General features: G+C 34.6%; 1 protein-coding gene across 1 annotated transcript; it reads left to right on the forward strand.

Moving 5' to 3' along the window:
- The first annotated feature begins 852 nt into the window (after nt 1–852).
- Nucleotides 853–7,239, forward strand: LOC139493939 (uncharacterized). Its single transcript, XM_071282110.1, has one exon. The coding sequence runs from the start codon at nt 853–855 to the stop codon at nt 7,237–7,239; it is 6,387 nt and encodes a 2,128-aa protein (XP_071138211.1).
- Nucleotides 7,240–27,536: the final 20,297 nt, after the last annotated feature.

Raw genomic sequence — 27,536 nt, forward strand, 5'->3', positions numbered from 1 at the left:
TGTGGTGTAATGAGCATGATAATTTGCAACAACCCTGTGAGGGGTTATTTTATACAATTTTTTTAAGTCCTCTGTAGAATGTATAAATTCACATTGAAGCACTGTTAGAATAAGAAGTTCAGTACAATATCCAGATTAAACAGCAACGCTCTCTTAACATGCTCAAGCAAAACGAAATCGTTACTGACATTTAAGGATTTATTCTTTTCACTCCCAGCGACAAGGATTTAAACATGTGTCAAAACTGTCTTTTCGTATTACTCAGTAGGATGTATTACAAATTAAAAGAGAAATTACAGTGAGAAGGAATACATTGAATCCGATCGGTACTGTTAACAAAATGGAGTGCAATTATCGCTTGTAGAAACACTTTGAGGAGTCATTGCTTTGTGTTTATCTATCTGTTTGTCGTTTAAATTAACAAACAAAAGTTGGAAAATACATTGCGTGTATGTTTGATATTGTGGGATGTATAAATACAGTCCCTCGTTCACTCGATAAGGGACATTAAATCAGATGCTTAGTGTAAAAGAGGGTCGACTGCAGGAACACCATTGGTCATTTATCCTAGTAGATTATTATTGCAGTTGCTTAATATTGTGTTATAATACATTTGTTATTGTCACAATCATGTTTAGTATGTTTGCCCCTATTAGGAACGCAGTCTTGCATGTTTTTGAACTAATCTTGAAAGTCATACAATTTATACGTTCATTTTCAAGACAAATACGATTCAATTTCCAGAAGACAAGTTGAATTCATGAATGTATGCGTCTTCAAAAGAAATACAAATCAAGTGTTAAATTTAAAAGCAAATACAAATTGTCATTTTAATATGTAGAACGTGTAAACATGGACTCACACGGACAATATCTTGACAATGATTTATTGCGAATCGCTGTTGCTGGTGTTTTGCACGAAGTACGTTATCAGTGCTCTGTAATACGCGATTTCGATTTGCCATCAAATTATGTTATGAAAGATACTAAGATACCAACAAAGAGAAAAAAAGCTAAAACAAATTCCAGATTGAAAAGAAATAAAGATAAAGATCGAAAGAGGAAGGAAAGATTATTACTTAAACATACAGACGAATCTATCACTCTGAGTACTAAAAAGACTACAACTACACGATTTCAGAGATTATATAAAACAAATGAAAGATACAAAGAAAACAAAAAAACATACAGTAAAGACAAATACAAGAGTAACGTTTCATATCAAAAAGCAAAGAAACAATCAATTAGGCAGAAATATAAGTCAGATATTCAATTTCGACAAACACAGAACGAGTATATTAAAGAGAAATATAGATCTAACATTCAATTCAAAAAAGCACGACAAGATTACATTAAGAATAAATATAGGTCGAATATACCCTTTCAACAGTCACAGAAGGATTACATGAAGAATAAATATAGGTCGAATATACCCTATCAGCAGTCACAGAAGGATTACATGAAGAATAAATACAGGTCAAACCTTCCATTTCAAAAGGCATATAGAGAAGCAATCAATATGAAATACAGAACGGACATTGTTTTCCAACAAACGCGCAAAGATTACATTAAGAACAAATATGTGTCAAACCTCCCATTTCAAAGAGCACAGAAAGAGTACATTCGGAACAAATACAAGTCAAATATACAATTTAGGCAAATACAGAAGGATTACAGTAAGAAAAAATACAGAGTGAAAATTCAATTTCAAGAAGCTGTTAAAAAGGCAAGATCACAAAAATATGCTAGTGACAAAGACTTTCAGCTTAGAATAAAAACATTAAACCTTCTCAGATATCGACAGAACGTCCGATTCAGAGAACAGTGTAAGAACAAACAACGAGAACATTACAGTAGAGAGGAACAGTATAGGAAAAAGAAGATTTTATTAGTACAAAAGAGAAGAACAAAGAAGGTAGATAATATTGCAGTATGGTTTAAGCAGCAAGTTAGTGACGGTCCTAAATATATTTGTTCCATATGTATCAAATTAAAATTCAGGAAGCAGGTTGTGGAATTGGACAAAGACAAATATCTTAAGAAAGGCACACAGAGTGCAGCAGTGGCAAATAAGTGCATTACTTATCAATTCAAATCTAATTGTACAGATAAATGTCCAATTAAGTGTCCGACCATAATCCACAAATTATGGATATGCTACACTTGCCATCGCCACCTACTTAAGGGTACAATTCCAGCAGATGCAAGTGCAAATGGTTTACAGCTTCCAACTATTCCAGAAGAACTCAACTCTTTAAATTTATTGGAGAAACAGTTAATATCTCTACGAATACCATTTATGAAACTTGTTCAACTTCCAAAAGGGAACCAAAGAGGCATAATCGGTCCATGTGTTTCAGTACCAACAGATGTTCAAAAAACAGTGCAAATTCTTCCTCGTTCTGATGACGAAACACAGGTTGTCCGATGTAAGCTCAAGAGAAAGCAGTCATACATAGGTTATTGCCAGTATGAATTTGTCAGCACCAAAAAGATTTGTAAAGGAATAGAATGTTTAAAGGAAAGAAATCCATTGTATAAGGATATAGCTTTTAATGATAAATGGCATGACAATCTACCACCAGATTTTGAAGATATGACAGCAGCAGAGGAAGAGAATGAAAGACATTCTGAAATATCAAAGGTACAAGACGAAACAAAAGAACACGACCAAGATAAACAACAGCAAGAAGGTGAGAATGTCCAAGGATATGAAAGCAATCCTGAAATATTAGAGGAAGTCAATACAACTGAACGCGATAAAGAACAGCAACATGAAGAAGTTCACAATATCAAAGACAGAGGGTTTCCATCTGATACATGTCTGCAGCCAGTAGATATAGGGCAAGAGATACTTGATCAACACTTTGACGAAATTTTTTGTGTTGCACCAGGTGAAGGTAGTACACCTGTGAGCATGATGACAGAGGTAGGAAATGAATCAATGTCCTTTCCTGCACAGTTTCCTGAAGGATTGTTTGGGTCATTTGATAACAACAGACCAGTTCATCTCACAAGAACAAGGTACTTCCATGCAAGGCTCTTAAGTGGTGATATGAGATTTTCAACTGATTCGTCATACATATTTTATGCACAGTATCTTTCAGAACTAGAACAAGTAATATCCAAAGTTTCGATAGCTCTACGAAAGAGCAGTGGCAAAGATACAGCAGGTAATAATATCACGGCTAGTATGTTGACGGATAGAAATCAATTGAAAAGTCTGTTGTCTACAGACCAGGGCTACAAATTTTTAACTCCCATTCGAGGTACCCCTCCATATTGGCAGTCAGTTTTAAAGGACCTATTGGCAACAATTCGCCAGTTAGGAATACCAACATGGTTTGCCACTTTTTCTGCTGCTGATATGAGATGGTCAGAAATTATTAATCTACTTATGGAACAACAGCAAAGTACTCAATCTTTTGAAGATCTTGATTGGACAGCAAAATCTGAAATATTAAGGTTGAATCCCGTCATGAACGCTGTCATGTTTGATCACAGGTTCCACACCTTTCTTAAGGAGATAATCATTAAGAGTAGCATTGTTGGCAAGGTTAAGGACCATTTTCATAGGATAGAGTTTCAACAACGTGGCTCTCCTCATGCTCACTGTCTTTTCTGGATAGAGGATGCACCGTTGCTCGACAAAGCTGACGACCAGACAGTGTGCGACTTTGTTGACAAATATGTCACGTGTGAATTACCAGATAACACAGTGGACCCAGAGCTTCATGAAATAGTTAGCAGTGTTCAGCAGCACAGCAAACACCATACTAAGTCTTGCAAAAAGAAAGGCACCACCTGTAGATTTCACTTTCCGCGTCCGCCTTCAGAAAAAACTTTTATCTCAAGACGTCAAAGCCTGGCAGATCCAAAAATAAAAAAACCTCCACAACAGCTAAAAGATCATGCTCAGTCTGTTTTACAAAATCTTTGGACCATTATTAATAATGAGAATTTGGGAGATATTACAACTGACCGTTTATTTGCTGCTGCTGGGATTACTCAAAAAGATCTTGAGGATGCGTCTAGTATCCTCACAAAGAGAAATACTGTCACACTGAAACGTTCTCCATCTGACATATGGATAAACCAGTACAACCCCGATCTGCTACGATGTTGGAACGCGAACATGGATATACAATTCATCACAGATGCATATTCATGTGTAATGTATATCATATCTTACATTTCAAAAGCAGAGAGAGAGATGGGGATAGTATTAGAAAATGCGAGCAAAGAGGCAGCAGCAGGCAATTGTGGCGCACAACAGGCTATGAAAAAGATCGGGGGAGCATACTTTCGTCAACGGGAAGTAAGTTCACAAGAAGCAGTTTATAGAGTTTGTGGTTTACACCTGAAAGAAAGTTCTAGGAAGGTGCAGTTTGTTCCTGTTGGTGAACATCAAGTTAAAATGAGTCTTCCATTAAATATGATCATGAAGAAAGCGGAACAACTGCAGGACAACGATATTTGGATGCTGTCCCTATATGATAGATATAAGGCAAGACCAGTAGATATTGTGTTTGAGAATGTATGCTATGCATCTTTTTGTTCGGAGTACCGTGTTCTTTCACCATCTCAAATACCTAAACATCCTATAAAGTGCCAGGTCTACAAGTTACAACATGAATATGGATGCATCCAAAAACGATCTAGGACTGATTCAGCAGTAATTAAATACCCTAGATTTTCACAAGAAAAATACCCTGAATTACATTTTCATGCCAATCTTCAGCTGTTTCTGCCACACAGATTAGAAAGTCAAATAAAACCGATAAAATTTAAAACATACGAAGAAATGTTCATGAATGGTTTTGTAATATTACCACCAGCAAAGCAAGCAGTTAGTGTAAAATCCATTGTTGATACCAACAGACTATTATTTGAACAAAATGTTGAAGACTTAGATGAGGCAGAGGAGTTGTTACAAGCTGAAGGAACACAAGAAGACGCATGGGCTTTGATTGCGCCTGAGGCAGAGGCAGAGCGATTGGATGGAGAACTTAGCAGAGAAGAGTTGTATGAAAAAGAAATTGACATTGAAATACCTGAATTAGATACTTCTAGTAGAAAAACTAATAAAGGCCATGATATTGAAATAAGGCAAACATTATTTCCTGGTCCACAAATGAAAACCTATATTCAACAACTTAATACAGAACAAAGGGGTATATTTTATAGAATACGACAGTGGTGTATAGACAAGGTGAATTCTAAGGATCCTGAACCATTTAGAGTCTTTATAAATGGAGGTGCCGGCACAGGGAAAAGTCATTTGATAAAGTGCATGTATTATGAAATGAACAAAATATTATCACCTCATTCTGCAAATCCTGACGATATAGTTGTCCTTTTAACAGCTCCTACAGCCACAGCAGCTTACAATATTGGAGGTACTACACTTCATCAAGCTTTTTCGCTACCAAAATCTTTACATCTTCCTTATATCTACCTTAGAGATGATGCAATTAACAAACTTCGCTCTAAATTGCAGAATTTGAGTATACTGATAATTGACGAAATATCTATGGTTGGTCAACCGGTCCTTTTGTATATTAGTGAGAGATTGAGACAAATAAAACAGAGTAGAAATGCACTATTTGGTAACATTTGTGTTATAGCAGTTGGTGACTTTTATCAGTTGCCACCTGTTAAACAGAAGTCTCTCTACAATTTAAAGCCCGACAGCCAATTTCCGCTTTGGAGTTCTAACTTCTCCATAGTAGAACTAAAACAGATCATGAGACAAAAAGACGATATCATGTTTGCACAGTTACTCAACCGTTTGCGTGTTAAAAAGAAAAGTGATAGTTTACGGTTAGATGACCAAGCCATTTTAAAGTCATGTGAACAACATACAGTCCCACCTGAGACACTGCACATATTTGGAACAAACAAGGAAGTTGCTTTACACAACAGCCAGATGATTGAATCAGTTTGTGCAATCACCCAAACTATTAATGCACTGGATTATGATAAACATCCTCAAACAGGTAGACTTAAAGTGAGAGAGGTGCCCTATGAAACTTCGTATGATTTTTTACCAGCACATTTGATTATTGGCCCAAAAGCAAGAGTTATGCTCTTGAGGAATGTAGATTTAGCATGCGGTTTAGTCAATGGAGCAATGGGCACTGTTACTAATGTTTTACCCCCAAAACCAGGGTTTTCCTCGCCACAAGGTGTCATGGTACTTTTTGACAATGAGAAAATTGGTCAAGGTAAAAAACAACCTACCTCTGAACATCAGGCTACTAGAATTACCATGTTTGAGGAAAATCTTGAAAAAAATGCAGTCAGGTATCAGTTTCCACTTCAATTGGCGTGGGCTTGTACCATTCATAAGGTGCAGGGCATAACTACTGATAAAGCTGTTGTTTCTCTAAAACATATCTTTGCTGCAGGTATGACATATGTGGCTCTTAGTCGTGTTACATCAATGGCTGGGCTCGTCATTAAAGATTTTGACGAAAAACATATATATTGTAATGAACAAATCGGTAAGGCTCTCCAACAAATGCCTCAGTTTTTGACGGTAAAAGATCGAACCATTGGGCAAAATGAGATGGTTGTAGTCCTTCATAATATCCAAGGACTAATTCCACACATTAACGATATCAGAGCTAATTCTGACATTTCAAATGCAAATATTATTTGTTTGACAGAAACATGGTTGGAAAAGAAAACTGTCTTCCCATCCTTGGATGGTTTTAACTTTTTACACAGAGACAGATATTCTTCTTATCCGTCGGAGAAAACTATATTCCAAGAACTCCAACAAAAAAAACACGGCGGTGTAGGAATTTACGTAGGAAATCAACATCAGTGCTGTTCGCTTACATTGAACTCTATGAATATAGAATGTTTAGTTATATACATCAAGGAGGTCAATACCAATTTAGTCCTTGTTTATAAACCAGAGACATACACTACATCAGTGTTTCTACAGGAATTATATGAAGTGCTTATTTCTATACCCCTCGAGGATGTAAATACGTCGACAATAGTGTTAGGAGACTTCAATCAGGATATTCTGAAGACAAACTCATCTATTAAAGAGTTCATGGCAATTCAAGGTTTCGCACAAATAGTTTCCAATCCAACAACAGATGGAGACACACTTATTGACCATGTCTACCTTAATGGTAATTTAAAGATTTCTGTAGAAGTTATGCAAACATACTACAGTTACCATAACATGGTGTCATTGCGAATTAAACTTCCGACCTTATAGGTGTACAGTTAATTTATTGTCAGAAGCTTCCTCTGGGATTAGATTGAACAGTTGAATAATAAAATGTTACCCTCACCAAATCGAGATATGACGTGTACATAGTGTTTTGATTCATTTTAACGACTGCTTTAACAAGGGAAAACATTGTTCCCTTTACCAGATCAAGGTTTTAATGTCAATAATGATTTCGTTTTCCTATCCTAGTGTTTTAACCATGCTCTGTACGAAACCAATATATATGTGCTCTTATTTGATGTACATACTGTTTTCATTTATTTTCCCCATATTTTCCCATGTTTGAACGACTGCTACAACAAATGAATTGAGTTTTCCTATTGCCAAATCAAGGTTTGAAATGTAAATAATGATTTTGTTTTCCTACTGTTTCACCCATACTCAACTATGATGTAAATAATGTTTTTCATTTCTTTCCCCTTATTTTACCATGTTTTAACAACTGCTTTAAAAAAATGTTATGTTCCCTTTGCCAAATCAAAGTATTGAAATGTAAATATGATTTAGTTTTCCTTTCCTAGTGTCCCAACCATGCTCTGTACAAAACCAATCCATTGGTACTCACCTTTGATGTAAATAATGTTTTTATGTCTTTCCCCATTTTTTACCATGTTTTAACGACTGCTTTAACAAGGGAAAACAGTGTTCCCTTTACCTGATCAAGGTTTTAATGTAAATAATGATTTCGTTTTCCTATCCTAGTGTTTCAACCATGCTCTGTACAAAACCAATACATTGGTACTCACCTTTGATGTAAATAATGTTTTTCATTTCATTTTCCCATATTTTACCATATTTTAACGACTGCTTTAACAAGGGAAAACGTTGTTCCCTTTACCAGATCAAGGTTTAAATGGGAATAATGATTTCGTTTTCCTATCCTAGTGTTTTAACCATGCTCTGTACGAAACCAATATATATGTGCTCTTATTTGATGTACATACTGTTTTCATTTATTTTCCCCATATTTTCCCATGTTTAAACGACTGCTACCACAAATGAATTGAGTTTACCTATTGCCAAATCAAGGTTTGAAATGTAAATAATGATTTTGAGTTCCTACTGTTTCACCCATACTCACCTATGATGTAAATAATGTTTTTCATTTCTTTCCCCTTATTTTACCATGTTTTAACAAATGCTTTAAAAAAATGTTATGTTCCCTTTGCAAAATCAAAGTATTGAAATGTAAATATGATTTAGTTTTCCTTTCCTAGTGTCCCAACCATGCTCTGTACAAAACCAATCCATTGGTACTCACCTTTGATGTAAATAATGTTTTTATGTCTTTCCCCATTTTTTACCATGTTGTAACGACTGCTTTAACAAGGGAAAACATTGTTCCCTTTACCAGATCAAGGTTTTAATGTGAATAATGATTTCGTTTTCCTATCCTAGTGTTTCAACCATGCTCTGTGCAAAACCAATTCATTGGTACTCACCTTTGATGTAAATAATGTTTTTCATTTCTTTTTCCCATATTTTACCATGTTTTAACGACTGCTTTAACAAGGGAAAACGTTGTTCCCTTTACCAGATCAAGGTTTAAATGGGAATAATAATTTCATTTTCCTATCCTAGTGTTTTAACCATGCTCTGTACGAAACCAATATATATGTGCTCTTATTTGATGTACATACTGTTTTCATTTATTTCCCCCATATTTTCCCATGTTTAAACGACTGCTACAACAACTGAATTGAGTTTTCCTATTGCCAAATCAAGGTTTGAAATGTAAATAATGATTTTGAGTTCCTACTGTTTCACCCATACTCACCTATGATGTAAATAATGTTTTTAATTTCTTTCCCCTTATTTTACCATGTTTTAACGACTGCTACAACAAATGAATTGAGTTTACCTATTGCCAAATCAAGGTTTGAAATGTAAATAATGATTTTGAGTTCCTACTGTTTCACCCATACTCACCTATGATGTAAATAATGTTTTTCATTTCTTTCCCCTTATTTTACCATGTTTTAACAACTGCTTTAAAAAAATGTTATGTTCCCTTTGCAAAATCAAAGTATTGAAATGTAAATATGATTTAGTTTTCCTTTCCTAGTGTCCCAACCATGCTCTGTACAAAACCAATCCATTGGTACTCACCTTTGATGTAAATAATGTTTTTATGTCTTTCCCCATTTTTTACCATGTTTTAACGACTGCTTTAACAAGGGAAAACATTGTTCCCTTTACCAGATCAAGGTTTTAATGTGAATAATGATTTCGTTTTCCTATCCTAGTGTTTCAACCATGCTCTGTGCAAAACCAATACATTGGTACTCACCTTTGATGTAAATAATGTTTTTCATTTCTTTTTCCCATATTTTACCATGTTTTAACGACTGCTTTAACAAGGGAAAACGTTGTTCCCTTTACCAGATCAAGGTTTAAATGGGAATAATAATTTCGTTTTCCTATCCTAGTGTTTTAACCATGCTCTGTACGAAACCAATATATATGTGCTCTTATTTGATGTACATACTGTTTTCATTTATTTCCCCCATATTTTCCCATGTTTGAACGACTGCTACAACAACTGAATTGAGTTTTCCTATTGCCAAATCAAGGTTTGAAATGTAAATAATGATTTTGAGTTCCTACTGTTTCACCCATACTCACCTATGATGTAAATAATGTTTTTAATTTCTTTCCCCTTATTTTACCATGTTTTAACGACTGCTTTAACAAGGGAAAACAGTGTTCCCTTTACCAGATCAAGGTTGTAGTGTAAATATGATTTAGTTTTCCTTTCCTCGTGTCTCAACCATGCTCTTTACAAAACCAATTCATTGGTACTCACCTTTGATGTAAATAATGTTTTTTATGTCTGTCCTTATTTTTTACCATGTTTTAACGACTGCTTTAACAAGGGAAAACATTGTTCCCTTTACCAGATGAAGGTTTTAATGTGAATAATGATTTCGTTTTCCTATCCTAATGTTTCAACCATGCTCTGTACAAAACCAATACATTGGTACTCACCTTTGATGTAAATAATGTTTTTCATTTCATTTTCCCATATTTTACCATGTTTTAACGACTGCTTTAACAAGGGAAAACATTGTTCCCTTTACCAGATCAAGGTTTTAATGGGAATAATGATTTCGTTTTCCTATCCTAGTGTTTTAACCATGCTCTGTACGAAACCAATATATATGTGCTCTTATTTGATGTACATACTGTTTTCATTTATTTTCCCCATGTTTGAACGACTGCTACAACAAATGAATTGAGTTTTCCTATTGCCAAATCAAGGTTTGAAATGTAAATAATGATTTTGTTTTCCTACTGTTTCACCCATACTCACCTTTGATGTAAATAATGTTTTTATGTCTTACCCCATTTTTTACCATGTTTTAACGACTGCTTTAACGAGGGAAAACATTGTTCGCTTTACCAAATCAAGGTTTTAATGTGAATAATGATTTCGTTTTCCTATCCTAGTGTTTCAACCATGCTCTGTGCAAAACCAATACATTGGTACTCACCTTTGATGTAAATAATGTTTTTCATTTCTTTTTCCCATATTTTACCATGTTTTAACGACTGCTTTAACAAGGGAAAACGTTGTTCCCTTTACCAGATCAAGGTTTAAATGGAAATAATAATTTCGTTTTCCTATCCTAGTGTTTCAACCATGCTCTGTACAAAACCAATACATTGGTACTCACCTTTGATGTAAATAATGTTTTTCATTTCTTTTTCCCATATTTTACCATGTTTTAACGACTGCTTTAACAAGGGAAAACGTTGTTCCCTTTACCAGATCAAGGTTTTAATGGGAATAATTATTTCGTTTTCCTATCCTAGTGTTTTAACCATGCTCTGTACGAGACCAATATATATGTGCTCTTATTTGATGTACATGTACATACTGTTTTCATTTATTTTCCCCATATTTTCCCATGTTTAAACGACTGCTACAACAAATGAATTGAGTTTACCTATTGCCAAATCAAGGTTTGAAATGTAAATAATGATTTTGAGTTCCTACTGTTTCACCCATACTCACCTATGATGTAAATAATGTTTTTAATTTCTTTCCCCTTATTTTACCATGTTTTAACAACTGCTTTAAAAAAATGTTATGTTCCCTTTGCAAAATCAAAGTATTGAAATGTAAATATGATTTAGTTTTCCTTTCCTAGTGTCCCAACCATGCTCTGTGCAAAACCAATACATTGGTACTCACCTTTGATGTAAATAATGTTTTTCATTTCTTTTTCCCATATTTTACCATGTTTTAACGACTGCTTTAACAAGGGAAAACGTTGTTCCCTTTACCAGATCAAGGTTTAAATGGGAATAATAATTTCGTTTTCCTATCCTAGTGTTTTAACCATGCTCTGTACGAAACCAATATATATGTGCTCTTATTTGATGTACATACTGTTTTCATTTATTTCCCCCATATTTTCCCATGTTTGAACGACTGCTACAACAACTGAATTGAGTTTTCCTATTGCCAAATCAAGGTTTGAAATGTAAATAATGATTTTGAGTTCCTACTGTTTCACCCATACTCATCTATGATGTAAATAATGTTTTTAATTTCTTTCCCCTTATTTTACCATGTTTTAACGACTGCTACAACAAATGAATTGAGTTTACCTATTGCCAAATCAAGGTTTGAAATGTAAATAATGATTTTGAATTCCTACTGTTTCACCCATACTCACCTATGATGTAAATAATGTTTTTCATTTCTTTCCCCTTATTTTACCATGTTTTAACAACTGCTTTAAAAAAATGTTATGTTCCCTTTGCAAAATCAAAGTATTGAAATGTAAATATGATTTAGTTTTCCTTTCCTAGTGTCCCAACCATGCTCTGTACAAAACCAATCCATTGGTACTCACCTCTGATGTAAATAATGTTTTTATGTCTTTCCCCATTTTTTACCATGTTTTAACGACTGCTTTAACAAGGGAAAACATTGTTCCCTTTACCAGATCAAGGTTTTAATGTGAATAATGATTTCGTTTTCCTATCCTAGTGTTTCAACCATGTTCTGTGCAAAACCAATACATTGGTACTCACCTTTGATGTAAATAATGTTTTTCATTTTTTTTCCCATATTTTCCCATGTTTTAACGACTGCTTTAACAAGGGAAAACGTTGTTCCCTTTACCAGATCAAGGTTTAAATGGGAATAATAATTTCGTTTTCCTATCCTAGTGTTTTAACCATGCTCTGTACGAAACCAATATATATGTGCTCTTATTTGATGTACATACTGTTTTCATTTATTTCCCCCATATTTTCCCATGTTTGAACGACTGCTACAACAACTGAATTGAGTTTTCCTATTGCCAAATCAAGGTTTGAAATGTAAATAATGATTTTGAGTTCCTACTGTTTCACCCATACTCACCTTTGATGTAAATAATGTTTTTATGTCTTATCCCATTTTTTACCATGTTTTAACGACTGCTTTAACGATGGAAAACATTGTTCGCTTTACCAAATCAAGGTTTTAATGTGAATAATGATTTTGTTTTCCTATCCAAGTGTTTCAACCATGCTCTGTACAAAACCAATACATTGGTACTCACCTTTGATGTAAATTTATTTTCCCCATATTTCCCCATGTTTGAACGACTGCTACAACAAATGAATTGAGTTTTCCTATTGCCAAATCAAGGTTTGAAATGTAAATAATGATTTTGGGTTCCTACTGTTTCACCCATACTCACCTATGATGTAAATAATGATTTTGGGTTCGTACTGTTTCACCCATACTCACCTTTGATGTAAATAATGTTTTTATTTCGTTTCCACATATTTTACCATGTTTTAACGATTGCTTTATAACACCTTTCATGTAATTAATATTACCTTTTTTTTTTTGGACCATGTTTAAACAACTCCTTTAGCGAATGAATTTAGTTTCCCTTTTATCAAATCAACGTTTGAAATGAGAATAATTGTTTTGTTTTCTTTTCCGAGCGTCTTTGCCATGTTCTGTACAAAACCGATATATTCGTATTCACCTCTAATGTTAATAATGTTTCTCATTTCTTTTGCCTTATATATTTCACTATGAAAATAGTGTTGTCTTTACTAAATCAATGCTTGAAATGTAAATAATGCAAGAATATAAGATCAAACCTTCTGCAACTTAATGGATATGTAACATGACATGTCCCAAAGTAGCACCTGTCTTTTGGAATTAAAGAAATTGTACCAGTTACCATGGAAATAGCAAAAAATTTCAAAAACTTCAAATTGATGTAATTTTGCAAGAATGTTAATAAACATATGTAGATGCTCTCTTTGACTTCGGAATTTTTCAAAAAGACAGCAGCTCACCTGGCAATAGGGAAAGGGTGCCATCCGCTATTGCTTGCAATGGCAAATCTAGTTATGTCACCCGATCGACAATGTCGGGTGACATATTGCTTTTCCTCTGTTTCTTTGTTATTATTATTATTCTTCCAACTATTTTGTCCGCCACTTTTCTCGGAGCCAATGGAACCAATCTTAATGATAGTTAAGTATAATAGGGAACACAAAATTCCGGGTTGCAGTAGGGTCTAAGACCATAAAAAATGGCTGCCGTTTCCATGGAAACAGAACAATTGTGAGAAATTCCACTTTTTGGTTTTCGTGAATAATTTGGAGATGTTTAAACTCAGAATCATTATATTTTGATACAATGAAGGTGCCACCCATATACTGGTTTTGGATGATTTTGGCAATCATTGGAACTACTATGTTGCCATGGAAACTACACCAAAAATTTCAAAATTATGAAAATGCTCAAAATTTTTTGAAACTTTACCATAACGATGAGCAACTTTGGTAGATGTGGAATTTGGCGTTGGAATTTCCAAAATGTCTGCCGTTTCCATGCAAACAATGCAAAAAGGTCAAAATGCCCCAAAAACTTCCGGCTTTGGTGAATAACTTTGGTATGCTTGAACTTAAAATCATGAAATTTTAATGCAATATAGTTGTCCACTATATCCAGTTTTGAATGATTTTGACAATCATTGGAACTACTATGTTACCATGGATACAGGATCAAAAATTTCAAAATGCTCCAAAATTAATGAAACATAATATGATTGTTGACTGTCAAGACTGCATCAGACTTTTGAAGTTGGAATTTCCAAAATGGCCACCGTTGCCATGGAAACTGCAAAAATGTCAAATATTTTCAAATGCTCCAAACTTAATGAAACTTAATATTATTGTTAGCTGGCATGTATAGATGAGATTTTTGCCTTTGGAATTTTCAAAATGGCTGCCGTTGCCATGGAAACAGCAGAAATGTGAAACTTTTTACAATGGTCTAAATGTACTGAAAATTTTTAGAAAGATATATCGCAATTCATAGATCTGCATCCACTGTTAAATTGTTTTCAAATGGCTGCTGCTTAGTGGCAATGGGGGAAGGGTGACATCCGCTATTGCTTGCAATGGCAATTCTAGTTATGTCACCCGATCGACAATGTCGGGTGACATATTGCTTTTCTTATGTTTCTTTGTTATTATTATTATTCTTCCACCTTTTTTTGTCCGACAGTTTTTTTGGAGTAAAATGGAACCAATCTTAATGATAATTCACTATAAGGAGGAACACAAAATTTCGGGTTGCAGTAGGGTCTAAGACCATAAAAAATGGCTGCCGTTTCCATGGAAACAGAATAATTGTGAAAAATTCCAGTTTTTGGTTTTGTGAATAATTTAGAGATGCTTAAACTCAGAATCATCATATTTTATCACAATGTAGGTGCCAGCCATATATTGGTTTTGGATGATATTGGCAATCATTGGAACCACTATGTTGCCATGGAAACTACCCCAAAAATATCAAAAATTTCAAAATGCTCCAAATTTTTTGAAACTTCATAGTAACAATGAGCAACTTTGGTAGATGTGTAATTTGGCGTTGGAATTTCCAAAATGTCTTCCGTTACCATGGAAACAGTGCATAAGTGTCAAAATGCTCTAAAAACCTCATGGTTTGGTAAATAATTTTGGTATGCTAGAACTTGAAATCATCAAATTTTTACACAATATAGTTGTCCACTATATACAGCTTTTGAATGATTTGACAATCATTGGAACTCTTCTGTTACCATGGATACAGGACCAAATATTTCAAAAATTTCAAAATGCTCCTAAATTGATGAAACTTAATATGATTGTTGACTGGCAAGTCTGGTTGAGACTTTTGACTTCGGAATTTCCAAAATGGCCACCGTTGCCATGGAAACTGCAAAAAAGTAAAAAAATTTAAAATGCTTTGAACTTAATGAAACTTGATATTATTGTTAACTGGCAAGTAATGATGAGACTTTTGACTTTGAAATTTTCAAAATGGCTGCCGTTGCCATGGAAATAGCAGAAATGCGATTTTTTTTTAAATGCTCTCAATTAACTGAAAATTTACAGAAAGATGTATTGCCATGCATATATGTGCATTCACTGTTAAACAATTTTGAAATGGCTGCCGCTTAGTGGCAATTGGGGGAAGGGTGACATCCGCTATTGCTTGCAATGGCAATTCTAGTTATGGCACCCTCAACGGAGTTGGGGTGACATATTGTTATTGTTCGTTTCTTTTTTTTCTTATTATTTTTATGTCACCCTGACGGAGGTCGGGTGACATATTGTTATTGTACGATTCTTTTTTATGGCACCCTCAACGGAGTTGGGGTGACGTATTGTTATTGTACGTTTCTTTTTTTTTTCTTATTTTTATTATTTTTCTTCCACCTAATTTTGTCCAGGAGATTTCTGGAAATCCAATGGACCAAAGTTGATGGAACTCTATTATATAGAGGACCCTTAGGTGAAGAGTTGCAGGCACCATGGAATGGTTCAAGATGGCTGCCGTTACCATGGAAACGGAACAAATGTTAAAAAATCTAGTTTTTTGTTTTGGTGAACTGTTTGGATAGGCTTTAACTCAGAATCAATATATTTTAATTCAATGTAGGTGCCCACTATATACAGGTGTTGTATGATTTAGGCATTCATTGGAACTACTATGTTGCCATGGAAACTACATCAAAAATTTCAAAAATCTCAAAATGCTCCAAACTTTTTGAAACTTCACAGTAATGATGAGTAACATCGGAAGATGTGCCATTTGGAGTTGGAATTTCCAAAATGTATGTAGTTACCATGGAAACAATGCGAAAAGGTCAAAAAATTAAAAAATAAATAAAAATCCTGCAAACTGGATGAAACTTAACAGAAATGGTCACTGGCATAAGCAGAGTTGACTTTTGAAGTTGGAATTTTCAAAATGGCCGCCGTAACCATGGAAACAGCAAAAATGTCAAAAATTTCAAAATGCTCTAAACTTCATTAAACTTTACAAAAAGGATAATTTGAATGTGTAGATGCACTCTTTGACTTTGGAATCTTCTAGTTTGCTGCCGTTTCCATGGAAACTGCGAAAATGTGAAAAAATTTCAAAATTCAAAATTCTTCATTATTAGACCTAAGTGGATGAAACTTTGTGGAAGTGTTACCTGATATGGCTAGATGTGCATGCAATATCAAGAGTTTCCAAAATGGCCGTCATTGTCATGGAAACAGGGCGAAAGTTTAACATAAGCCCTATGGGAAAAAACGTCAAAGCTGCTTTTTCTTAAAGAGCATAATATTAAATCCATAGACATTTTATTGGTATGTAACTTGTAATGAGTCACACTGGTATCAGACTTTGAAATTTTTAAAATGGCGACCGTTACCATGGAAATTACAAAAAATGCCAAATGCATCAAACTTTATCAAACCTTACAGAAACGGTAATTGGCCTATGCTTAGTTGAAATATCATTTTGGAAAATGGCTGCCGTTACCATGGAAACGACCAAAATGACAAAATTTTCAAAATACTTCAAATGGTCTAAAAATTAAATGTACTGTTCACTAACATAACTAGATGCAACTTCCGACTTTAAAGGTCGCTGTTACCATTGAAACGGTCAAAATGACAAAATTTTAAAAACACTTCAAATCGGTAACATATCTATTTGCGACTTTCGACTTTAATATGTTGAAAAAGGCCGCCGATACCATTGAAATAACGCCATGTCACATGAATTCCGACTTTAAAGGCCGCTGTTACCATGGAAACAGCCAAAATGACAAAATTTTCAAAACACTTCAAATCGGTAACATATCTATTTGCGACTTTCGACTTTAATATATTCAAAAAGGCCGCCGCTACCATTGAAATGACGCCGCTACCATTGAATAACGCCATGTCATATATAAGTTGCTGTGCTCTTCTGTTAAAGGACAGTAAACCCTTGTCGAACCGACGTCTTTTTTCAATCCCTCATTGTAACAAGGTACTAAACTCTATGCAGGATGTATAAGTACGCAGCCACGTCCAATCAGACGTTCGTCTTATCTTTGTTCAACATACAGTAATGAAATTGCCATGTGCATGTCGTTTTGATTAATGTTTTGTGTGGAGAGCTTACCACGATCTTTACACGATGCACAAGTCGAAATCTACGCCCAATTCACAGATTGTACTTAAATCGGACTAAAGAATTTTCAAAGGCGACATTAATTTTCCTCAACAGGTGTAATGATACACACATATGTTTCATCAAAAGGTTGTACTTCACTCAGACAGAAGAATTTTCAAAGGCGACATAATTTTTAATCAACAGTGGGTAATGATACGAATTATATTTCATCAAAAGACTACTATTACATTTTAAATTGCAAGCCTTGTGTCAGAGTCCTCACGGTCAACCCATTGTTCGACCTAATTTTAGTTCAACAGGTTGTAATAATACGCCACTATTTATATGATCAAAAGTTATATTACATTTCATGCCTCGTTTTGAGAGTGTACCACGCGCTGTAAGCACGCAGTTACGTCAGATTACAAGTGGCTTTGATCTGTCAATGGACAGTAAAAGCCTTGCCAAGTCGCCGTTCTTTAGTTTATTCCGCACGCTACCGCGCTGTGTGTAGGATGTATAAGTACCAATCCACGTTCAATCAGATGTTCCGACCTATTCTTTACACCAGAAGCGTACCGCGCTGTGTGTCGAATGTGTAAGTAAGCAGCCACGTCCAATTACAAGTTCTTTTTATCTTTTTTTCTACAGAAAGTTCCCCTTATCGTTCTTCAAAGTACAGTTAAACACTCATGTGGTTTTGATCAATGTTTAGAGTGAAGACCACAGGTTGTAATAATTCACAGCTATGTATGATGAATAGACTGATATTACATTTCATGCCTCATGTTGTAAGTGTACCAAGATGTGAATGATGTATATAAGCAACATACTACAATTTACTTTGATAGACGGTAATACTCTTGCCAAGTGGCCGTCGTTTGATGTATTCTTCACACTGAAAGCGTACCGCGCTGTGTAGGGTGTATAAGTGTCCAGCCACGTCCAATCAGAGGTTCCTTTTTTCCTTTTTTAACAGAAAGTGTAATACATTTGATGCCTCTCGTTGAGAGTGTACCACGCTGTGTAAACTGTATAAGTACGCAGCTATGTATGATCAAAAGATTAATATTGCATCTGATGATTTGTGTTGTTAGAATTTGATGCCTCATGGTGAGAGTGTTCCTCGCTCTGTAAGATGTACAATCACACAGCCAAGTCAAATTTAAAAATAGCTTTGATCTGTCAATGGACAGTAAACGCTTTGCCAAGTCTTCGTCGTTTAGCCTAATCCTCACGCTGAGAGTGTACCACATTGTATGTAGGATGTATAAGTACCCAGCCACGTTCAATCAGATGTTCCAACCTATTCCTCACACCAGAAGCGTACTGCGTTGTGTGTCGAATGTTTTAGTAAGCAGCCACGACCAATTAGAAGTTCTTTTAATCTTTTTTTCTACAGAAAGTACTTACCAATCGAAAGTTCCCCTTATCGTTCTTCAGAGTACAGTTAAACGCTCATGTTGTTTTCTTGATCTATGTTTAGAGTGAAGACCACAGGTTGTAATAATATACAGCTATGTATGATGAAAACACTAATATTACATTTGATTAAAATACTAATATTACATTTGATGCCTCATGGTGAGAGTGTTCTTCGATCTGTAAGATGTACAATCACACAGCCACGTGAAATTTTGAAAATATCTTTGATCTGTCAATGAACAGTAAACGCTTTGCCAAGTCTTCGTCGTTTAGCCTAATCCTCACGCTGAGAGTGTACCACATTGTATGTAGGATGTATAAGTACCCAGCCACGTTCAATTAGATGTTCCAACCTATTCCTCACACCAGAAGCGTACTGCGTTGTGTGTCGAATGTTTCAGTAAGCAGCCACGTCCAATTAGAAGTTCTTTTAATCTTTTTTTCTACAGAAAGTACTTACCAATCGAAAGTTCCCCTTATCGTTCTTCAAAGAACAGTTAAACGCTCATGTTGTTTTGATCAATGTTTAGAGTGAAGACCACAGGTTGTAATAATACACAGCTATGTATGATGAATAGACTAATATTACATTTCATGCCTCATGTTGTAAGTGTACCAAGATGTGTAGGATGTATATAAGCAACATATTACAACTTACTTTGATAGACGGTAATACTCTTGCCAAGTAGCCGTCGTTTGATGTATTCTTCACACTAAAAGCGTACCGCGCTGTGTAGGGTGTATAAGTACCCAGTCATGTCCAATCAGAGGTTCTTTTTTTCCTCTTTTAATATAAAGTGTCATACATTTGATGCCTCTCGTTGAGAGTGTACCACGCTGTGTAAACTGTATAAGTACGCAGCCACGTCAGATTAGGAGAAATCCGGGTCAGTTCGCCCTGATTCATGTTAGCCCGAGTACCTGAAACCTGTTCGCCCAGGATTCATTCGACCTGATACCTGTTCGACCTGATTTGTATTCTATTCGACCTGATTTGTATTTTTTTCTAGTTATTGTCTAGTCGCATTATTTTAAGTATTTGAACAACATATGTTAAAGTTTGTTGAAAAATTGACAGAATATTTATATTGCCACAATCAATTTATCATTTCCCCTTTGATTTACAGGGTAGAATACTGGAATACAATGTATTTATCTAAAAGCTATTGATATTTGTTAACAAATTAAATGTATTCAGTCAATCACGAATGTAAGCAGTATGACTAATCTTAGAGTATAAATAAATGAACTTGTAAATCTGTTTCATAATTTACCGTTCGTACATCATTGTTTTTATTAATTTTAAAACTGAATATTTTATCAAAACAAAACGTTTGTTTTTATTATTAATCCATCAAAAGATCCGAATTATTTTGTAATTGAACAATTAATGTTCATAAACAAGCCATACACTTTTAAATATTTCAATGTTTCCATAAATTTCAAGATACATGCTATATATACCATAGAAATATCTGAATGAGTTTATTCAACTTCAATGCCTTGACTATTAATATTTTTATAGTATGGCGAACGGACTTTATGAGCGAACGAACTCAGAGCGAACGGACCTAGGGCGAACATGTTTTTAGGGCGAACGGTCCCGATACTGGGAGTCACCAGAACTGTCAATTAACTGTAAATCTTGAAAGTCATACAATTTATATGCCTAACATTTTTTCTTAAAAATTTACCGCCATTTTAATTTACGTTTCAGAGAAGTTACAGCCATTTCATACTATACTCTAGATCAAGTTAGCAGCGTTATTTAAGATATAATTTGAGCTACATTTATTAAAGCAAATGTGAATTTTGATTTCTATGAACAGAATATTTTATCATGGAATCACATGATCAACACGTAGATAATTTTAAATTGCAAAAAGCTGTTTTAAGTCTTTTGAACGAAACACGATATCATTGCTCTGTTATTCGTGATTTCAATCTTCCGTCAGATTATCTGATGGACGACACCAAATTACCTGTGAAAAAGAAAAAGGGTAGGACTAGTTCTAGTACTAGATCCAAAAGAGATAAAGACAAAGAGCGCAAAAGAAATCAGAGAGCATTTCAAAAACAATTGAAAGATGATCCCGAGAAAATCTCAGCTACCCGAGTTCAAACTCTATATAAAACCAGTTCAACGTATAGAGAAAAGAAATTGGCATATAGCAGAGACAAATACAACCGTAATGTATCGTATAAAGCAGCTAAGAAGCTTGCTTTAAAGAAAAAGTATAAATCCAATACCCAATTTAAAGAGTCGCGAAAAGATTTTATTAAGAATAAATACAAATCGAACAGACAGTTTAAACAAGCACAGAAGGATTATATTAAGAACAAGTACAAGTCAAACAAGCGATTTCAACAAGAACATAAAGATAGAATTAATGAGAAATACCATTCAAGCATTCCATTTCAAAAAGCACGTAAAGATTACATTAAGAACAGATACCAGTCCAACATTTCATTTCAACAATCACAGAAGGAGTACAGTAGGAACAAATACAGATTGAACTATCAATTCAAATTAGCCATTAAAAAGGCCAGAGCTGAAAGGTATGCTACTGACATTGACTTTAAAAATAAAATTACTGACAGGTATGCTAGTGACTTTGACTTTAAACATAAAGTTAAGGCACTAAACCTTCTCAGATATAGACAGAATGTATTAGTCAGAGAGAAGTGCAAGAAGAGGCAGCTTGAACTATACAGACGGGAGTTACAATATAGAGAAAAGAAAATTTCTCTAGTACAAGCGAGACGTTCAAACACTGAAAATGATATAGCTGAATGGTTTAGACAACAAGTACGAGATGGTCCGATATACATTTGCTCTGTGTGTATCAAGTTAAAGTTCAGAAAGCAAGTTATTCAATTGGACACGGAAAAATATTTAAAGAAGGGCAAACAAAGTGCAGCAGTGGCGAATCAGTGTATCTCTTTTGAATTCAAATCCACTTGTACAGCTGATTGTCCAATTAAATGTGAAACCATAAATCACAAACTATGGATTTGTTACACTTGCCATCGTCATCTCATTAAGAGTGAAGTTCCAGCAGACGCAAGAGCAAATGGCTTAGAGCTAACGCCTATTCCAGAAGAATTGAAATATTTGAATTCATTAGAGAAACAGCTAATTTCTCAACGAATACCGTTCATGAAACTTGTCCAACTGCCAAAAGGAAACCAAAGAGGCATTATTGGCCCCTGTGTTTCCATACCAACAGATATTCAGAAGACAGTTACTATACTTCCTCGTTCTGATGATGAAACACAACTTGTACGGTGTAAACTTAAAAGAAAACAAGCATACATAGGTTACAGTCAGTATGCGTTCATCAGTACCAAAAAAATATGCAAAGCTCTGGATTGTTTAAAAGAATGCAACCCATATTACAAGGACACTGTGTTAAATCAAACATGGCTTGACGGATTTTCTCCAGAATTTGAAGATTTAACAATGGCCGAGAAAGATCATGAAGATAGTCCTGATATTTTAGAAAGACAGGACGTAAAAACACAACCGAGTGATGACGATCCACAAGCTGAAGAAGATCAGAATGTCAAAGACAGAGGTTTTCCATCAGACACCTGTCTACAACCTGTAGATATAGGTCAGGAGATATTGGATCAACACTTTGACGACATTTTTTGTGTTGCTCCAGGTGAAGGTAGTACACCTGTAAGCATGATGCAGGAAGAAGGCAATGAGGCGATGTCTTTTCCGGCACAGTTTCCCGAGGGATCTTTTGGGTCATATGATAGTAAAAGACAGGTTCACCTCACAAGATCAAGGTACTTTCATGCTAGACTCCTTAGTGGTGACAGGAGATTTTCCAGTGATTCGTCATATATATTCTATGCACAGTACCTCTCAGAATTGGAGCAAGTTATCTCCAAAGTGTCTATAGCGCTTCGGAAGAGTACTGGAAAGGATTCGACAGGTAATGCTATAACAGCAAGCATGTTGACGGACAGAAACCAGCTGAAGTCTATTGAGTACCGATCAAGGTTATAAATTTTTGACTCCCATTCGAGGAACACCTCCATATTGGCAGACTGCATTAAAGGATCTCTTGGCAACAGTTCGTCAGCTTGGGATTCCTACGTGGTTCGCCACATTCTCAGCTGCTGATATGAGATGGACAGAAGTTCTACAACTACTTTTAGAGCAACAGAAATGTGCCCAGTCGTTGGAAGATCTCGATTGGACTGGTAAATCCGAGGTTTTGAGGAACAATCCCGTCATGAACGCTGTCATGTTTGACCACAGGTTTCACACCTTCGTGAAAGATATTATCATTAAACGTGGAATAATTGGAAATGTAAAAGACCATTTCCACAGAATAGAATTTCAACAACGTGGATCTCCTCATGCCCACTGTCTTTTTTGGATTGAGGATGCACCAGTGGTTGATCAGGATGATGACCAGACAGTGTGTGATTTTGTAGATCAGTATGTCAGTTGTCAATTACTAGATAAAACAGTAGACCCAGAGCTCCATGCAATGGTAAGCAGTGTTCAGCAGCATAGTAAAAACCACTCTAAATCTTGCCACAAAAAGGGAACCACTTGTAGATTTAATTTTCCTCGACCCCCTTCAGAAAAAACTTTTATCTCGAGACGTAAAAGCCTAGCAGATCCATCCATAAAAAAGTCTCCCCAACAAATGAAAGATTTTGCTAAATCTGTTTTAAATCAACTTTGGACTGTTTTACAAGATGAGCATTTGGAAAATATTACAACTCAAAATTTGTTCCAAGCTGCTGGAATCACGCAAAAGGAGTTTGAGGATGCTTCAAATATTCTCACCAAGAGGAACAGTGTTACTTTGCAACGTTCTCCATCTGACGTGTGGATAAACCAGTATAATCCTGATCTCCTGCGTTGTTGGAATGCGAACATGGATATACAATTCATCACAGATGTTTATGCATGTGTGGTGTATATCATTTCATATATTTCCAAAGCAGAGAGGGAGATGGGAGTGGTTTTGCAAAATGCAAGCAAGGAAGCAGCTGAAGGTAATTGTGATGCACAGCAGGCAATGAAAAAGATTGGGGGAGCCTACTTTAGACAACGTGAAGTCAGTGCACAGGAAGCTGTTTACCGAGTGTGTGGTCTTCATCTTAAAGAATGTTCTAGGAAGGTGCAGTTTGTTCCTGTCGGTGACAATCCTATTAAAATGAGTCTTCCATTGAATGTTATAAAAAAGAAAGCTAACCAACTTGACGATAACAATATTTGGATGCCGTCTTTATATGACAGATATAAAGCAAGACCAGCTGAAATTGTTTTTGAAAAAGTCTGTTATGCATCATTTTGTTCTGAATACTATGTTCTTCCTGCATCCCAAATACCTAAGAACCCTAAAAAATCTCAAGTTTTTAAGTTACAAAATGATTTTGGTTCCATCAAAAAACGATCCAGGACTGATGCGGCAGTTATTAAATATCCAAGATTTTCATCAGAAAAATACCCTGAATTGTTTTTTCAGTCTAATCTTCAGCTGTTTCTACCTCACAGAACAGAAGGTCAATTAAAACCACTGCAGTTTAAGACATATGAAGAAATGTATTTAAATGGAGCGGTTTTATAAAGATTGGTTGTCGTGTAAAACATACAATAATCAAAGAACCAAAAGCATCATAGATTTCATGTTAACACTTGTAATTATTGTTTGTTTGTATTTTTTCATAAAGAGAAATTACTTATGTTTCCTTCATACTTTTTCATTGTTTTAGTGTTGATATTTTACAATGATTGTATATCATTGTATTAGTGTTGTAATTTGTTACTCAATTAGTGCTCACAAAATTCATTCCTCTTCTTCTTGTGCAAAATAATATATTATGTTTGCATTTTTAGTGCTTTTATTATATCATTGGTGCAGTTTTATTAAAGTTTTAAACACAAAGTGATATTCTATGGAAAGTAGAGTTACCTCTCTTTATCCACATTTTTTTAGAGACAACAATATGCATATAACTTTTTTTGTGTTCTCATATATAGTGCTTTTATTAAATCAATGGTGCAATTTTAATAAAGTTTTAAACAGAAAGTGATATTCTATGGAAATTAGAGTTACCTCTCTTTATGCACATTTTTTAGAGACAACAATATGCACAAGTTTTTATGTGTTCTCATATACAGTGCTTTTATTATATCATGGTGCAATTTTATTAAAGTTTTAAACAGAAAAGTGATATTCTATGAAAAATAGAGTTACCTCTCTTTATGCACAAAGTTTTCTGTTTCTAATAAAGTTTGTTATATTATGTTTTCTTGTATTATAAGTTCTGACATTGTTTTAATAGTATGTGTGAAGTTTATGCTTTTGATGTCATAGTTTAAAAAGTGTATGTGTGTGTGTATAAAGATTGTACTTTTGATCTTGTATTGTATTTAAAAGTGTGTGTGTATGTTTGACATTTATACTTTGAATCTTGTATTATACTTGTTAAACAATGTACAGATATCTCACCTTTAAGTGAAACTTGATTTTATTGTTTAGTTAAATTTACAGTAAGAGTTGAAATGAATGAACTTTTCTTCAAATTGTAAAATCAAAAAAAGAAAAGTCACACAGTGATTAAAATACTTTTCAACTCTGACCATTGTTTGTCTTATTTATCAATAGATCTTTATTGACAAATGGAGCAGGATCTGCTTACCCTTCCGGAGCACCTGAGATCACCCCTAGTTTTTGGTGGGGTTCGTGTTATTTATTCTTTAGTTTTCTATGTTGTGTCATGTGTACTATTGTTTTTCTGTTTGTCTTTTTCATTTTTAGCCATGACGTTGTCAGTTTGTTTTAGATTTAGGAGTTTGACTGTCCCTTTGGTATCTTTTGTCCCTCTTTTATGTTATAGTGCTATTATGAGTGGAATAATGTCAATGAGATGTATACATACATGCTATTTTATAGCTACACACAAATGGATTATTATGAGTGGAATATTGATTTTGAGAGGTAAACATACACACAAAGTATTCAAAGGTACACATTTATTGATTGTGATAAAAAAAAATACAAGGAGAAAAAAAAAAGAACTTTATTGGATATTTTTTTTACTGGTTTAAAAATTCTCATTTTGTATGGATGTTTCTCAAGAGTTTGTATGGATATAAGTTCATTATAACACAATGGACGAAGAAGTGAACAATCTTTTGGCACCGATTTATTACAATATAGAAAATCCAAGTTCTTTTTCCTCAGCTAGCAAACTTTATCACATTGTTAATGCGGATGGGAAAAAAATCGGTTACCACAAAATAAAGAGATGGTTAAATGCACAAGACAATTATTCGTTACAAAAAACTCCCAGACGTTCTTTTAAGAGATTGCGTGTGTATACAACTGGAATTGGTAACTTAATGGACGTTGATCTAATGCAAGTAAGTAATTTATCACAATGGAACTCTGGATTTAATTTTATACTAGTTGCCATAGATTGTTTTAGTCGTCGGCTTTGGATGCAAGCATCAAAGAGTAAAAAAGGTGTTGATATAGCCAAAGCTTTTGAAAAAATCCTCCAATCAGCAAAGGTAGACAAGATCCGCTCGGATGTGGATGGGTGTTTCAAGTCGAAGGTTGTCCAAAAACTTTTCAAGGACAGGGGAGTTTTGTAAGTTTTTCAAATAAAAAATGTTAACATATTGTCTGATAACACAGAAAATGAGACCCTAGTGTGGTGTCAGCAGTGTCAACATTGACCTTCAATGGGTCACTTTTATAAACTGTTACTTTGATAGAGGGTTGTTTATTGGCACTAAAACCACATCTTTCTATATCTATTGAACATAAATGAAATAATCATATACCTATCAGTAATCAAATTGCCATATATGAGAGTACAAGGATAAAGGCTGTGGATTTTCTATTGAATTTCCATATGTTTAGCAATGAGTCAACACAGGGGTACATAATTATTAAGGTTAATGATCATTTATGTGGCCTGTTAATCACGAAATTCTCATACTGCCATTATATTAAAACAGCCAATATAATGAAAAATAGATATAGACCATTAGGTACATATATCACAGGGAAAATTTGTGCAAAGTATTATTATTTATAAATTAATTGCATTATGTAGAAAATATGAAGAAAAGTTATCAAAGATACCAGGATTATAATTTAGTACGCCAGACGCGCGTTTCGTCTACATAAGACTCATCAGTGATGCTCATATCAAAATATTTAAAAAGCGAAACAAGTTAAAAGTTGGAGAGCATTGAGGATGCAAAAGTCCAAATAGTTGTGCCAAATACGGCTAGGGTAATCTATGCCTGGGATAGGAAAATCTTAGTGTTTCGAAAAAATCAAAGTTTTGTAAACAGGAAATTTAGAAAAATGACCACATTATTGATATTCATGACTACACCGGAGTGTTGACTACT

Source organism: Mytilus edulis, chromosome 11 (assembly GCF_963676685.1).
Source record: "Mytilus edulis chromosome 11, xbMytEdul2.2, whole genome shotgun sequence".
NCBI classification, from domain to species: domain Eukaryota; kingdom Metazoa; phylum Mollusca; class Bivalvia; order Mytilida; family Mytilidae; genus Mytilus; species Mytilus edulis.

Excerpts from the sequence above, each read along its gene's own strand:
- LOC139493939 (XM_071282110.1), top strand. The coding sequence starts at position 853 with ATGGACTCACACGGACAATATCTTGACAATGATTTATTGCGAATCGCT.